This window comes from Tachysurus vachellii, chromosome 20 (genome assembly GCF_030014155.1).
Source record: "Tachysurus vachellii isolate PV-2020 chromosome 20, HZAU_Pvac_v1, whole genome shotgun sequence".
NCBI lineage: Eukaryota > Metazoa > Chordata > Actinopteri > Siluriformes > Bagridae > Tachysurus > Tachysurus vachellii.
In genome coordinates, this window is record NC_083479.1 from 14,343,478 (window position 1) to 14,359,298 (window position 15,821).

The 15,821-nt window shown below is 38.3% G+C and overlaps 1 protein-coding gene across 1 annotated transcript in view; it reads left to right on the forward strand.

The window, feature by feature from the left end:
- The window catches only part of zgc:114200 (Gamma-secretase subunit Aph-1b-like), a 19,473-nt gene extending 5,369 nt beyond the window's left edge, over nucleotides 1-14,104 (forward strand). Inside the window, exons 6-7 of the mRNA XM_060895766.1 lie at nucleotides 9,215-9,338; nucleotides 12,011-14,104. Of these exons, the coding sequence (XP_060751749.1) occupies nucleotides 9,215-9,338; nucleotides 12,011-12,039 (153 nt within the window). The 3' untranslated portion in view covers nucleotides 12,040-14,104. The remainder of the gene's footprint in view (nucleotides 1-9,214; nucleotides 9,339-12,010) is intronic.
- The last annotated feature ends 1,717 nt before the right edge of the window (nucleotides 14,105-15,821 follow it).

Sequence of the window (15,821 nt, forward strand, 5' to 3'; positions counted from 1 at the left end):
TCAGCTAGCGGTTTCTTCCTTACACCTAAATTAAGTATGTAACATTAATGGAAAGGACTCATGATGAAGGTGAAACGATCGATTCTTTGCAAATCTCTGTCTCACACAATGTCATAATCTGACTTCTACTGACGTGTAAGCCTAAATAATTTCACGGTATTTAGTTAGAAAAATTAATAAAGCAACTTTATCAAAAACCATTAGCTCAAAACAATCATTTCCATATTACAATAAAACAATTGATATAGTAAAAATGTTCATTAGCATATATTTGAATTCAAAGTATTTACCAGCAAGTGGGCAACAAAGCTGGTAAAGACAAATGTTTTCATCATCCAGTCAGCAACTAATTAGTGTGATCATCAATGGAGAAATTTAATAAACTTTAATTTATATCGTCATATCGTCCAGCCTTGTTTGACCTTTCTGTTTTCATGTTTGCTGAAATGATGAGCACAGGAAGTCGTCATTCATGGATTTAATAAGATAAATCAAGAAGTGAATTTTAAATGTGTAAAAATGTTAGTGATTTTTCACATCTTTGCCTGAGTTGTCTTAGATCATAGACTTAGACTTGAAATTAGATCACTGTGATTTCTCCCTCATTCACAGACATCGATTAGTTTGAACCACGTTTGACATGGTATCAAAGAAGAGACTTCAGCTATAGAACCACAGAATTGTGTATAATTATATGGTTGAAGAAGTAGTCGTATTTATTTTGTCACATATACATTACAGCACAGTGAAAGTCTTTCTTTACATGTTCCAACTTCAGAGGTTTCGGTCAGAGCACAGGGTCAGACATGATACAGTGCCATTGGAGTACTGAGGGTTAAGGGCCTTGCTCAGGGGCCCAACAGAGGAAGTTTGGCTGTGCTGGGACTCGAACCCTGAGCCTCAGATCAATAACCCAGAGCCTTAACCACTTGAGCCACCACTGACTATTAAGCATCACCCAGAAAAATTGTAATTTTCCATTCAAACAATAGGGCAATACATCCTTAACAAAAAGCTGGAATAAAAGAAACCTGTCCTGGAAATGACAAGCATCATTAGAAGATGCTTTGGGGCTCTTTTTAAAGATTAGTGACTCATGAATTACCAGAACATTTCAGCTCAAAACCTGGATGCTTCTGCCAGGAGGTTCAGATTTGGTCACAGACAGAGCCTTAAACAAGATGATGAACGAAACATTCTTCTAAATATAGTGGAATTTTTTTTTTTTTTTTTTTTAATTGAAAAATCAACAATCACAAATACAAGAATGTATACAGAAATTCTCCATTGTCCTTTTTCAAACAACAAAGAGCAGACACTCCCACCCCGCCACCCAAAACAAAAACAAACCCCCAGACAAAGACACACACACACACACTCACGCGCGCACGCACAAACACCCCACACCCCCCTGTTAAAACAACTGAAGAAACGGAAAAAAAGGTTATGCATACAGTCCAATTATTGACCGAATTAGAACACTAATCAGGTAACACCTGTAGTCTCCTAAAGTAAGAAATAACAGGTTGCCACTTGCAAAAAAAGGTATCAGTAGAACCCCTCAGTGTATATTTTATTTTCTCCAACTTAAGAAAGAACATCAGATCCTTAAACCACTGAGAGATGGAGGGACATCTTATTGCCTTCCAGTGTAGAAGTATACAACGTCTGGCCAACAAAGATGAGAAGGCTAAAACATCTTTGTGTACAGAACTCAGTGATACTGACTCATTGGTAATACCAAATATAGCGATCAGAGGGCATGGCGTCAATTGCACTTCAAATATGGAGGACATAATGCCGAAAAAACATATGACTTAGATGACAGGGGGAAGCATGACATCTGTCACATCTGTCCTCTACCCCAGGATAGATTTTTGCCTGTTTAGATTTGGAAAAATGAATTCTATACAAAACCTTAAACTGAATGAGACTGAGGCGGGCACAGGAAGTGGTAGACCGTATCCTATCAACGGCTTTCTCCCAACGTTCGTCGCCTAACTGCAGCCCTAACTCCTCCTCCCAAGCGGTCCTGGTTTTATCTATATTACAGCTATTGAGAGATAAAATGAAAATGTATATCTGGGAAATCAAGCTACGCTGGTGTGGAGTGAACATGACTAAACTCTCCCAAGGTTGCTTGGTGGGTACAGAGGGAAAATTGGGAAGGCATTTAGATACAAAGCTGCGGACTTGGAGATATCGAAAAAAATGAGCTGAAGGCAGCCCATACTCCAAGGACAGGATGGCAAAACATCTAAAGATGGCATCTTCATACAAATCATAAAGTTGCTTGGTGCCTTTTTCGTGCCGTAGTGAAAAAGCTGAATCTAAAAAAGACGGGGGAAACAAATGATTTTTATTCAGGGGGCCCAAGTGGAATTTTTAAAGAAAAAAGAAAAGCAGTATTTTTTTAATGGAAGTCTCAGTTTCTGCATCAAAGGTGTGCACTATATATCTAATATCCATTATGCACAAACCTAAGAATTGAACAGAGCTTAAACTGATCTGCACAAAGGATCGAGTGTCTTCAACCTTTTATACAGTACATTACAGAATGCAGTTTTTCCTCTCCAGGGCAGGTGTTAGAAAAGAGAAGTGATAAGCTTTCTGCAAACGTTCAAACACTGTACGAATGAGTTTCAGATGTTCTGTCCACTCAGTTGAATAGAGTACAAGGTCGTCTAAGTAGGAATTGCAATTTGGAACTCCAGCCAACAAGGTTTGTATTAATCTTTGAAATGTGGCAGGTGCATTCCGTAATCCAAACGCCATGACGTGATCTTGCATAAAACAGTCCGGCGTTACGAAAGCAGAGATGTCAGAAGCGCGAGACGTTAGCGGGACCTGCCAATACCCTTTCAATAAATCCAGCTTGCTGACAAATTTGGCTGAGCCCAAATTATCAATGCAGTCCTCTATTCTGGGTAATGGATAACAGTCAGGTACTGTAACCGCATTAACACGACGGTAGTCAGTGCAGAAACGAAACGAACCGTCTGGCTTGTGCACTAAAAGGCAAGGAGAACTCCAAGGGCTACTACTGTGTTTAGCTAACCCATTCTGCAACAAATATTCAGTCTCTTGCTTCATAATAGATCTTTTAACAGCATTAACCCGATATGAATGTTGCTTAATAGGGGATGTGCATTAATATCGTGTTGCAACACGGTCGTTTGCGACGGAACATCTCCGAATAAAGACGGAAAATCAGTAATAACACCCACAATGTCTTGTCTCTGATCTTCAGGTAAATGAGAGAGATGTGTTGACAAACTTTTTAAAATCTCAGAATTGTCCAACTTGGCACACTGCTGAGAAGTATTACGTAGTCATCTGCATCAACCTCATCCTCCAGATTTGATTGGACTTCACAAGTCAGAGCCACAGAAGATTCCATGGGCCCTATGGTCACCTCAGTAGATCTGTTCTGTGAATTATCTCTGGTGTGATAAGCCTTGAGCATATTGATATGACAGACGCGCGACTTGCGCTTTCTGTCAGGAGTTCGAATCACATAATCAGTCTCGCTGATTTTTCTCAACACAATGTATGGTCCTGAGAACCGTGCTGATAAGGCAGAACCTTGAATAGGCAGCAACACTAATACTTCATTCCCAGGTTGAAATGAACGATACACAGATTTGACATCATAGTTTCTTCATTTTAGACTGAGCAGTGGCTAACGACTTCTGTGCCAAACTGCATGCATAATGCAATCGTTCACGAAAACGACTAACATAATCCAGCACATGAATCTCTAAATTCGAATCAACTTCCAGCATTTTCTCTTTGAGAACTTTTAACGGTCCTCTCACAGTGTGTCCAAACACCAACTGAGCTCGACTGAATCCTAAGGATTCTTGCACAGTTTCTCGAATTGCGAATAACACGAGAGGAACACCCTCATCCCAATCCTTTCCAGTTTCCAAGCAATATTTTCTCAACATAGATTTTAATGTCTGATGAAATCTTTCAATAGCCCCTTGGCTTTCAGGACGGTAAGCACTGGACACTCGGTGTTCTATAGACAGTGACTTTAAAACTTGTGCAAAAAGTCGTGATAGAAAATTTGTTCCCTGGTCAGTCTGTATGACCTTAGGGAGACCAAATGTGGAAAAGAATTTAAGCAACGTTTTTACGATCACTGGAGCAGTTATTTTTCTTAAAGGCACCGCCTCAGGAAATCTACTAACTCTACACATAATAGTGCACAAGAATTGATTACCACACTTTGTTTTAGGTAACGGTCCAACACAGTCAACAAGCACCTCTTCAAACGCCTCACCCATTACAGGGATAGGTGAAAGAGGAGCGGGTGGAATCAGCTGATTCGGTTTTCCCATTAGCTGGCAAACATGGCAAGTTCGACAAAATTTAGCAACATCTCTCTCTATCCCTGGCCAAAAAAAATGTCTGAGAATGCGATGATAGGTCTTGGTCACTCCCAGATGACCAGACAATAAATGTTCATGTGCCAAAGATAGAACATTCTGCCGATACTCAATAGGAACGACAATTTGATAGACTGCATTCCAGTCTATGTCTGCATCAACCACTGAGCTCCACTTACGCATCAACATGCCACCTTCTAAAAAATAAGCAATGTTTCTCTTTTCAACAGCATCAGGGCTAACAACGCTAGAGAAGCATTTGCTTAAAGTCTGATCTTGTTTCTGTGCAGACATAATCTTTTCTCGAGTTATAGGCAGCTTTAAGTTACTACTACCAATACGCCTTTTCCGAGTGTTCTAAATTAGACTTCTGGACCAACTCTGAGTTAGACTTTGTTATATCTCCAACCACATTGTGCACCATGAATGTATCCGTCAAATCAACATCATCCACAATTTTCCGTGATTGTGCGCGTGTGACTACGCACGCGGAAAACGCATCTGGATAAGCTCTCGATAACTCATCAGTGGCTAGACTCATTTTCGGCATGTCAGTAACTTCCAACGTGGGCATGACTTCACCCCCAGCTAGGTCATTCCCCAAGATAAAAGTTATCCCCTTTGCCGGCAGTGCAAAGCTTTTAGGCTGCCGTGTTTGTTGTTTACGTTTTAAAGCATTACAGTCTGCGATTAAATGGCCCTGTTTATGACAATAAAAACACTCCCGAACGTCTTTAGATGAAGGTGCGACCTTTGCCCGAGAAGACTGATCGGGTATAGGAAGAAAAGGCCGAACTGCGCTCTTATCTGTGCGTGAAGAAAACATGTTTAAGGACAAATTCATCTGCTAAAACAGCAGCATGTGACAGCGATGATACATTTTGCTCAATCAAATAAACCACGACACGTTCTGGTAGACAACTTTTAAAATCTTCAAGCAGAATTAATTCTCTCAATGACGCAAAGTCATCCACTTTACTGTCATTACACCATTTATCCAGCAAAGCACTTTTCTCACGAGCGAACTCTACAAAAGTTTTTTTTATGGTTACGGAACCTCTGCCTATAGGCTTCGGGAACCAATTCATACGCACGGAGAATGGCTCATTTTACCGTGTCATACTGTAAACTCTCCTCCAACGGTAAAGTCGAGAAAACTTCTTGTGCCTTACCCACTAATTTGCACTGAAGTAAAATTGTCCACGCTTCTTTTGGCCAACAAAGTGAAGTCGCGATACGTTCAAAAGCATTAAAATAGGAGTCAACCTTGGTTTCCCTAAAATGAGGTACTAACATAATATTTTTACCAACATCAAATGTACCCGTTACTGAGATTGCATCTGCCGGTGGAGAGACCATAGAGACTCGCGAGGGAACAAGTGCAGAAGGAGCTGGCATAACGTGAGGAGGAGGAACTGCCTGCGCGGCTGCCGCACCACCAACAATTTTCATGGCATCTAACTCCAATTGTCGCATCTTAACTTGTTTTTCAGCCTCAATCTCAAGTGTGCGTATCTTAAGGCGCAAATCTAATTCAGCCTGTCGTTTTTCCGCTTTTTCTTGAGCTTCCATTTGTAAACGAGCTCTCCGAACTTTTAATCTCGTATCCCCCTTAGAACCAGAGGAAACCGGTGAGAACGGATCAAACGGCGGCAGGACGGTCCTGACCACATCCTCTGCGCCAGTTCCAGAGAACGTCTCACTTCGCACATTCTCTCTATCGGTTACTTCAGGACTAGAAATGCCTTCCGCCCCAACTAACACAGAGTCTGAATCCGACACAACCAGAATTTTTAATTCAAGCAACCGATTCCACACAACGTTTTTAATCTCTTTCTCAAGCGATTGTCTCGCTACCGGAATTTGGAAATGACTCGCAATGGCTAGTAAATCATCCTTTCTACATTTGTCAAATAACTCCACAGTGGGGTTGTCAATAAAGGTTTTTAAATCAAGCAAAGTCATGATTACTACTCCTGTCCAACAAGCAACAACCCACGACTTAAACTTTGTCTCCAACCTACCAACATTCCCTAACCTATACCATCACTTGATTTCCAGTACATGAACAGCGTTTAAATGTTACAAACCCTATTTTTTTAGTTGTCTAGGGAACAAGGCTGCAACATTAAAACATTGAACGTGTACTGGAAAAAAATAACTGGAAACCATAAAGTCAACCTTGATGTCCTTTACTTTGGTGAACCATTACCGAATACCTCAAAACATATTGTGAACATAAATTTACAAACTATATACAGCCAATAACAAAACCCAAAAATAACTCACAAAAGAACGGGGACAAGAGAAAAGAACAAGACCGTGCCAAATCAAAGAAAGAAACAAAAACATAACCACACTTACTAAACAGGAAACAAAACTTCTACTCTAACTCAACCATCACGATAACCCATCCATTAAACAAAAAGAAAAATCCTCTGCGTCCAAGACGCCCTAAATACACTACACTTACTAGAAACAAAAATACAAAGAGTGGCACGTGTCACTAACCTAGTGTACTAGACAGCAATTAATGGCTCAGTGATGCGCATGTATGTCACGTGACTTCCTACCTGGTCTTAGTCTCTTCCCCCGTTTAGTACTGTCATTTGATCAACCGGATAACAAACCGCAGGAAACACCAGAGAGACAAGACCCAAAACTGAGCCACGAATTACTGACTCATCAAAGAACACCGACTTAACAACAAATAAATGCAAGGATGGTACAGGGCAGAACAAGCACGCGAGTCAACGACCAAACAACCACTCAAACAATTGTGGCATGCCAGAGAGCTCCCGCCTCCTGAACAGGTGCACCTTTAAATCAACAGTAGCGCGCCCTCATTGGTGGATCCGCGCGTTGTCATCACAGTGATTGGCAGACACACATTGACCATGCAGGTAGTCACATCGCCCTGCTAAAACAAAAGTTAAAGAGACAGAACAAACAAAGGGAAGAAAACAAAAACAAAATACCATTCCCGGAAACAGTTAATAATATGGGACGTAACAATGAACGAAACATTCTTCTAAATATAGTGGAATTTTTGAAGAAAAAAGAAAAGCAGTATTTTTTTAATGGAAGTCTCAGTTTCTGCATCAAAGGTGTGCACTATATATCTAATATCCATTATGCACAAACCTAAGAATTGAACAGAGCTTAAACTGATCTGCACAAAGGATCGAGTGTCTTCAACCTTTTATACAGTACATTACAGAATGCAGTTTTTCCTCTCCAGGGCAGGTGTTAGAAAAGAGAAGTGATAAGGGTGCCAAGAATTTTGAAATCAGTAGTTTAAAGCAACACAGATTGCATTTTTTGCTAATCCTCATGAAGGATGGCAGTATTTCTAGACTGTTCTTAAAAATGTCCACTGATTCTTGCTAGATTTCTCTGTTTATTTCCTCAAGTTGACATCACGACCTTCCTCCGCAATCCCAAAGCACTTAGACGCATCCTAACACTGTACAATATCCCAAGTGCCTTGCCTATGGCTTGAAATATGTTTAGCTACATAAATAGAGATGATTAGAAGTTTATACGATGTGTTGATAAGAAAGGCGCCATAGATTACTGTCTGAACAGATTGAAGATATCATCAATCATCCTGTGTGGTTGTCAAGCTGCTTGTGTTTTTCCTCGATTCCTAACTGCTGCTTGTTTTTCTCTCTGACTGTAGAGATAATTTATTTGTACCGGCTTTGCTGCTTTATTTCAGTTTTGGGTTAAAAAAAATGTAAGGACTTTTGACTTAATTAATGGGTATTGAAAGTGGATCTCAAATTTTAAGTTTTATTTCAGTGCTGCTGCTTTCGGCACGTCCGATACATAAAACCATCTGTGGTTTATCATGTGAAAGTGAATTAAATGAGGAATAAAACTTAAAATAAAAATAATTTTTAATTGTGAATAAATTTCCATTAACTACACAAAGTGTTTTATTCCTCTTATTCCACTGCAATTTTTCAACAATTACATAATTTTTTTCAAAAGAATTTCATTCTCGAATGACCTGATTTTAACCATATTTATAGTTTGCATTTTATGTTAAAAGGTAATATGTCATCTCCTGGACATTCCTTATCACATTTATCACATTATAACAGTGAATAAATTAAAATTTGCTTTTTCATTTAGCAGACGCTGGTAATGTAACCAAGAAAACTTGGTAGTGAAGACTCTCCAATGCTGTAAAACTTAACACTAAAAGTTTTGACACTGGAGTCTCCTTACACAAAGGCTGAATAAATGTCTACTGATAGAAAACATCATCATGATCCTCAACATGATTTTATGATGTGTGTTTTTAAAAAGACTCCCATGTAAATAAGCCACCAGTCATGTAAACCAAAGAATTGTAATTGACTCCCACTAGATTTCTGTCTAAACCTCAGCAGGCTGTGTTTATTTCCTCACACAGTCCAGTTAACATGACCCATCTCTTCTATACCACCTCCTATCAGATGCTTAGATGTTTAGTCTGTACATATTGTATAATAGTAGGGAGAGGAGAGAATCCCAAAACATTTTGAATGTCCCTCTGTCACCCCATATGATGTCTGTGCTTTTGATTATGTTTTGATGAATAAGTGGTGATGACTGGATTACATCCGATCATGTGATTACAGCTGATCGGATCAGAAATGGCCAAGTTTTAATGTGTATGCCAAAAAATTTTTACTTAATCTTTTACTAAAGAAGTAAACAAAAGAATATAGATGAGATGACTCATTTACATTTACGTTGTTATTTATATTGTTAGATTTATCTGACGCTAGGATTTTTTTTTCCACTTTGTCACTCCTTCATGCCCCCAGTCTCTCATGAACCCTCTGTACGGAGGCAGTCTTCCTCCTGTGTACGTTGTAATGGCTGGCATGGCTGTGTGGGCGTTCTTCTGCTCAGGAGGATCTCTGAACAAACTCTCCCAGCTCTGCACACGTAAGTTCTGCACTCGTTCATTTCGTTTCAGATTTTCAATCACAGTTTAGTTTAACATTTTATGTTATCGATAATATACCCAGGAGGAGATCGTGAACTTCACACTGAGCAAGAAACATTTATGGAACATATTGCGGTGCCACAAGACGCTGGCGAGAATCGCATTAGTTTAATTGACAAATATTTTTTGATCTGAGTGTCTCAGTAGATCAAGTTGTGGTCAGACAATTTATAACTGTTTAAATGCCCATATCTTTAAATGCCCAAATTAAATTTGTCTCAGGAGCCATTTTGATCGCACCAAAAAAGGTGAACTGTTAAAAACCATGACACGTATTTTCTCAGAAATCAAATACAATCCAACCAATCAGATGACGTCTTCTAATCTTCTGGGCCTGTATTTAAAATTCTTAGTGCAAAGGGTTTCTGCTAAGTGATGTAATTCTAAGGAAATGTTTAGAAATTTGGCTGTTTCCCCTTAAAATGAAAGAGAAGACTAACGTTAAAAGTTCACAAAGCATCTTAACTGCTTCGGAGTAGAGAATAAGGACTTTTAAGAGGCTTAAGAGTTTCTTTAGCAGAGGAGAAAATGGCTGAAAAGTGAAGAGGGAGAAGAAACGTGTTGTGTACAATATTTAATAATCATAGTGAATTAATAAAATGCCTTAAAAGGTTTTTTAATAATAATTCAGATAAGATTGTGCAGGGATTATTTTTGTGACCAGTCATACATGTTACAAACAGAGGTGGGTAGAGTAGCCAAAAATTGTACTCAAGTAAAAGTACTGATACTTCAGAATAATATGACTCAAGTAAAAGTAAAAAGTAGACATCCAAATAATTACTTGAATAAGAGTAAAAAAGTACTTGGTGAAAAAACTACTCAAGTAAAGAGTAACTGTTGAGTAACGTCTGATTTATTTTTTAACACGACAACAATCAGACAGACAAAAATATACAAAATAATCTTTAGGCAAATTATGGCATCCAATCAATAAAATAAATTAATTAATTACAAAATAGCTTAAATTAAAATAATTCAGGTAAATTCAAGTACTTAATAAATAAAATAATAATAAATAAAAAATAAATATGCACAAGTAACACAAATTTCCAAACCTTTATACTTTATCAGGCAGAACTAGAACGAGGCAGCCCATAAATTCTCATAAACTGTGTGTGTGTCTCCAGTGACAGAACAACAGAAGGAAACACACACACACATTTCATTTCTTTTGTGTTGTGATTGTTGCACATTTGATGCATTGATGAAAGGGCAATAATAATGAAATACATCTCTACTCCTTTAATTAATTTCAGGAAGCCTCTAGTACTTTCCTTAGTTTCAGGTAAGCTAAAGCTTCTGGTTGCAAAGCTGTTTTTGTTTCTCAAAATATCTTCCTTCATGTTCATCAGAACAAAGAAATTTATACAGGTTTGTAACAACATGAGAGTGAGTAAATGATGACAGAATTTTCATTTTGAGTGAACTATCCCTTTAAATATGTGTGTTCGGCACTGCAAGAAACGACACGTCTGATGTCATCTGTTTGTCGGCTCTTGAGGCGCTGAGTAAAGTTGAGCACATAAAAAAAAACTCGAAACAGCTGAACTCGACAAAACTGCTCTGTTGCTAACTAACGCGTCCCACCGCTGAGATTGAGTATGGTAACGAGACGAGACTGCACAACTACGTTTGATTGGTGAAACACAGTCACGTGGTAGAGCCTTAGCGGAAGTTTCTCTCTGTCAAAATAAAACATTAAAATTGATGCGTAGAATACCAAAGAGGTAAAAAGAAAAGTAACGAGATCATTGTAGCCTAATGTAGCGGAGTAAGAGTACAGTTTCTTCTTCACAAATCTACTCAAGTAAAAGTAAAAAGTATAGTGATTTAAATCTACTCCTAGAAGTATAATTTTTTCAAAAACTTACTCAAGTAAATGTAACGGAGTAAATGTAACTCGTTACTACCCACCTCTGGTTACAAATGTAATACCTCATGCATTCGCGTTTTGGGATTGAAAAGTGAATTTTGTGGAGATTTTCATTGAACCTAACTAATTTGCCTTCGCGATGGCATTTCGGCTCTGTTTCAGAGATGTTAGCGTATCTTTAAATGCATTTACATTTATTACATTTATAACATACAGATGTTAGCGCATCTCTTATATGATCGGTCACAAAAGTAATCCCTACACGATATATAGACTCAGTTATCTTAACATAGAGCAAGAGAGAGAACATATTTTAAATGTTATATTTTTTTTATCCTATATATTTATTGGAAAACTAATTACAGTCTCCAATAGAATGTCACACCTAGTAACAGGTTAAGCCCCGCTTTCTCTCTAATATATAAAGTTGTTTTTCCTTACTCAGAGTTGCCCCGAGATTGGTCCTGATTCACTCTTAAGATAAGATTCCAAGTTAAACATTTTTAAGCTAAATTACGAGCTTTCGCAGATCATTCCTATGAACTTTATAAATCCGAGCCCAGAGGTTTTTTCTGATTTTCTGTGCCATATATGCATCAGACTTTAAGCCAGCGCTTTGTGGACATTTAATATATTTATCATTGAATATATCCTGCAATATAACATGCTGAGAGATAGTGAGAGCTGTGTTATAATGATCTAACCTGTCATTCTGTCTCATGGCTCTGTCCACAGGTAAGAGGACCGAGGCAGCGTCTTCGTAAGGCAGCCGAGTTCTGACCACACAGCGAGACGCAGGCAGTTTGTTGCAAGGCTGCATTCACTTCTCGAAGTAACAGAAGCAGCTGGAGCAACAACAGTAGCAGCGTCCATCTGTTATGATGATTGCCCTGGGGTTAAACTCGAACCCCTACCAACAGGGCTGCCTTACAGGTTATAGGACTCTCGGCTCATGCTCAATGTAAATAGCTTGACATCTTTACAGACATCCAAATCCATACTTTTAATGAATTTATTTGATCACAAACATTTCAGAATAGCATTTTACATATAACGCAGTGTTCTTTTTGTTAAATCACAAATGATGTTACTTTTTTTTTCTTTGGTGAAAGTGTAATGTAAATATTAACAGTATCCTAAGGACTATCCTTTGTTTTTTTTTTTTTTGTTTTTTTTTTTTTTGCGCAGAAAGGTCAGAGGTGAGGGCCTGGGGCCGCACTGTGTCTTGCTTACAGTCTGGATTTGTCCCACATATAAATTCCAGACTGGGAATAGTTCACTTCTTTACAAAAGGCAAACACTGAATCTGAGAAAAGTGACTCAAATATGACGGCGGGAGAGAAGTTGTGATGTGTTATACATATGCCTAAAAACCTGACATTTTTTCTGTCATACCACATTAATGTCTTTAGCATTTGTACTGCAGTAAACTCAAGAACATTTAGCCTTGATTTGACTGTATAGTGTTAATATGTCAGTCAGAACCCTGGCCACGATTCCTGCCACTAGGTTTGTCGAACTGATGACGAACCCAGACTGTAAAGCCAAACTAAAGCCATTGGCCTGACACAGTCTGGTTCTGGGCGAATGCAGAAGCATTTCAGCTGCTAATGCACCCCCTTAATAACACGGCACACACCACCATGGATCAGCAGTTCACAGATTTTTATTTGGCAGTCATTAATTCAGTGAGCCCTTTGAGCAGAAAGCCTGATTCTTTTGCTCTTATCAAATGCCACATGGACTGAAATCCTCTGTCTGATTACTTCTGCATTGGGCCAAACATATGCAATGTGAATGTTTTAAAGTGTATGTCTTCAGAGGCAGTCCACTGACAAATATGTTGAATCATCTACTGTGTGTATATATACTAGTCAAGCAGAATTAGCTTTGTAATTTGTGTCTTTCACATCGATTCATCGAAAGCCGTCTACATGTTCTTCACCTTTGAGAGTTCGATCAACAAGTCCGTCTAGATCACCGGTCAGTAGACATCAGGAACACTTTCAAAGTCATCTTTAATGTAGCTGCAAATTCACCTGCAACATCATTGTTTCTGGTTTCTCTACTATCAGAATGTTGAGGGCTTCATTTTTTAAGATCTCTCAAACTTTTATCTTGTGTAACTGGGTGCAAACATATTCCTGTAGACAACAAGCAATACAGCAGCTCTTTCTAACGTTTGGTTTTACCGCTTCAAACACTGGTGCTGGCTTGTGTTAGTTCAGGAGACATTCTTCGATTGTGTTTTCATTTCCATGAATTGTTCACTCAGTCATGGATGAACAAGTGCTTTTTTTTTAACGCTCATGGTTATTTAACCAACGTAATGCTGCTTTGCTCTCTGAGATTATTTGTTGACTTTATGAAAACTGTTTGACTTTCTGCTGGTTTTCATTCGCCGCTCAAAGAACAGTTTCGAGACCAGCATACCGATAACACATCTATTATTACATCTGTCATGGTTAGAATATAAATCTGTGCCATGTCATTTTTTTCCCCCTTTGTTTTCAAAATAGAATCATTCATTAAGGTACGTTATGGGCCTAAGCGGATGCTAGTGATTTGATTTCTCTGGTTTTCTTTTTGCACAGCCATTTTGTACCTGGCTAATTGGTACCACATCATACAACAGTACAGTCTTCGCCTCAGGACTCACTGTGTGATTAAGAACAAGCAACCTGATGTTCTGGATTAGTCCAAGGCAGCTTTATCTTTCTGAGGCATGGCTGGATTTTAATAACTACCTGGAACATAACACATCTCTCTGGGCATTTTCTGTCCTAAATAAAAAGCCACCTTCAGTATGCACCAAGTTCTGCAGAAGAATGTGTTTCTGTGGTTTTTTCACTTTGTTATCCAAGACTAACATGATAAATGACCTTATTTGAACCTTTCATGGAAAACCTGGTAGCGTTGCAGTGATATTACTTGTGCCTGGTCATACAAGAACTATATAATCCATGGCTTTCTTGGTGCTGGAATGGTAAGCTTATCTTTTGTAAACTGACAGATTTACCTGGGAAGATTTATAAATTTTACTTTTTAAAAATATACAATCTACAGATACAAAGGTGAGGTCAAGTCTGCCACATCACTGTCAAGAAGAAAGATTGATAAATAACAATGTAAAGATTTTCCTGAGAATGTACTGTAACACACGTAAAAAACGTGAGAGTCCCCAGATCTAATGAGAAATAATCTGGATCATCTTTCCATTATCAATCTTCCTATTTATCCAGAATGAAACTGCGCATGAGTGCAGATTATACTCACCAATCTGCGGACCAGCCGGTGAGCCCGACTCTCAGAATCTTTGTAAAATTTCTTGTCAACAAACATTGCAGAGAACAGTTGGCATTGGTGAACCATTTTATTATTATTATTATTATTATTTCAATTTGGATTCTAATACCCCAAGATAAATTCAGGACACCTTGTGACCAGTGGAATCCAGGCTGGTTATCCTTTAGCATGGCTCGTTTATAGAGAACAATCTCTTTCCCAATATACCCTTCTCTCTATTCTTATCATCCTGCACTGAACTGAGCTTAGAAGTGGAAAGTAGGACGACCTCCACATTTGTCTTTTGCATTTAAACAGCTAATATTTTGGTCTAAAGATTGGTTTAACCTTCATATTTTCCCTGGGTCTTTTTGACCCTGCTGGAAGAATTTAATAACTTTGGTTTTCTTCCACATATTTGCCTGAAATTTACCAGGATTGTTCCAAATTATGAACTTTGCAAGCAAAATTAATTTTGTCTATTTTCGTTGAACTATGTGTTCAACACAATATATACTTTTCCTTTTGGAACAGCTTGGGTCATTTTGACCCGGCCACATTTAGTGGGGCAATAGGTCACACTTTTTCCCTTTTCAGTGCAATGAACATACATACAGACACAAAAATGCACACACAAAATGTCCACTAACACACGCACCCAAAACACACACTCACACCCCACACATGCATGCACACACACAAACACACACACAAATTGGGCATTGTATTTCATTAGGCCTCCAGAAAAGGAAAAAAACATTTGTAAATATTTCACACTTTTGATATGCCTTTGCCTAGCAAAGGGCAAAATATGATCTACTGAAATGATGCTACACACACACACACACACACACACACGTTGTGTTTTCATATTCAAATCATATTTGTTTCCTCTCTCTTATTTATGAATTTAGTTGCATCAGTCAGCTTTGGCCTGGAGATATGCTGAGTAATGTTGACATTTAACAGTCAGTGGTTATCCAAAATAATATTTAGGAATTTCTGCTTATTTTACTCAAAACATGGCAAAATTTCATAAGGTTTATCATTCATAAATTAAGTATAATAAAACATGAGGTAAACGAAGTTTTATTCACATGAAATTATGGCATGTTTTTGAGTGTGTGTGTAGCCTGTTGTTGGTTGATCAGATGACATCAGGTGGGCAAAATACATATTACAAGTGTAAAATAGATATTACACACAGAATGGTGATAATTGTAGAATTTTTGATTTATAAGCATTCAAGTCAATTTGGCCT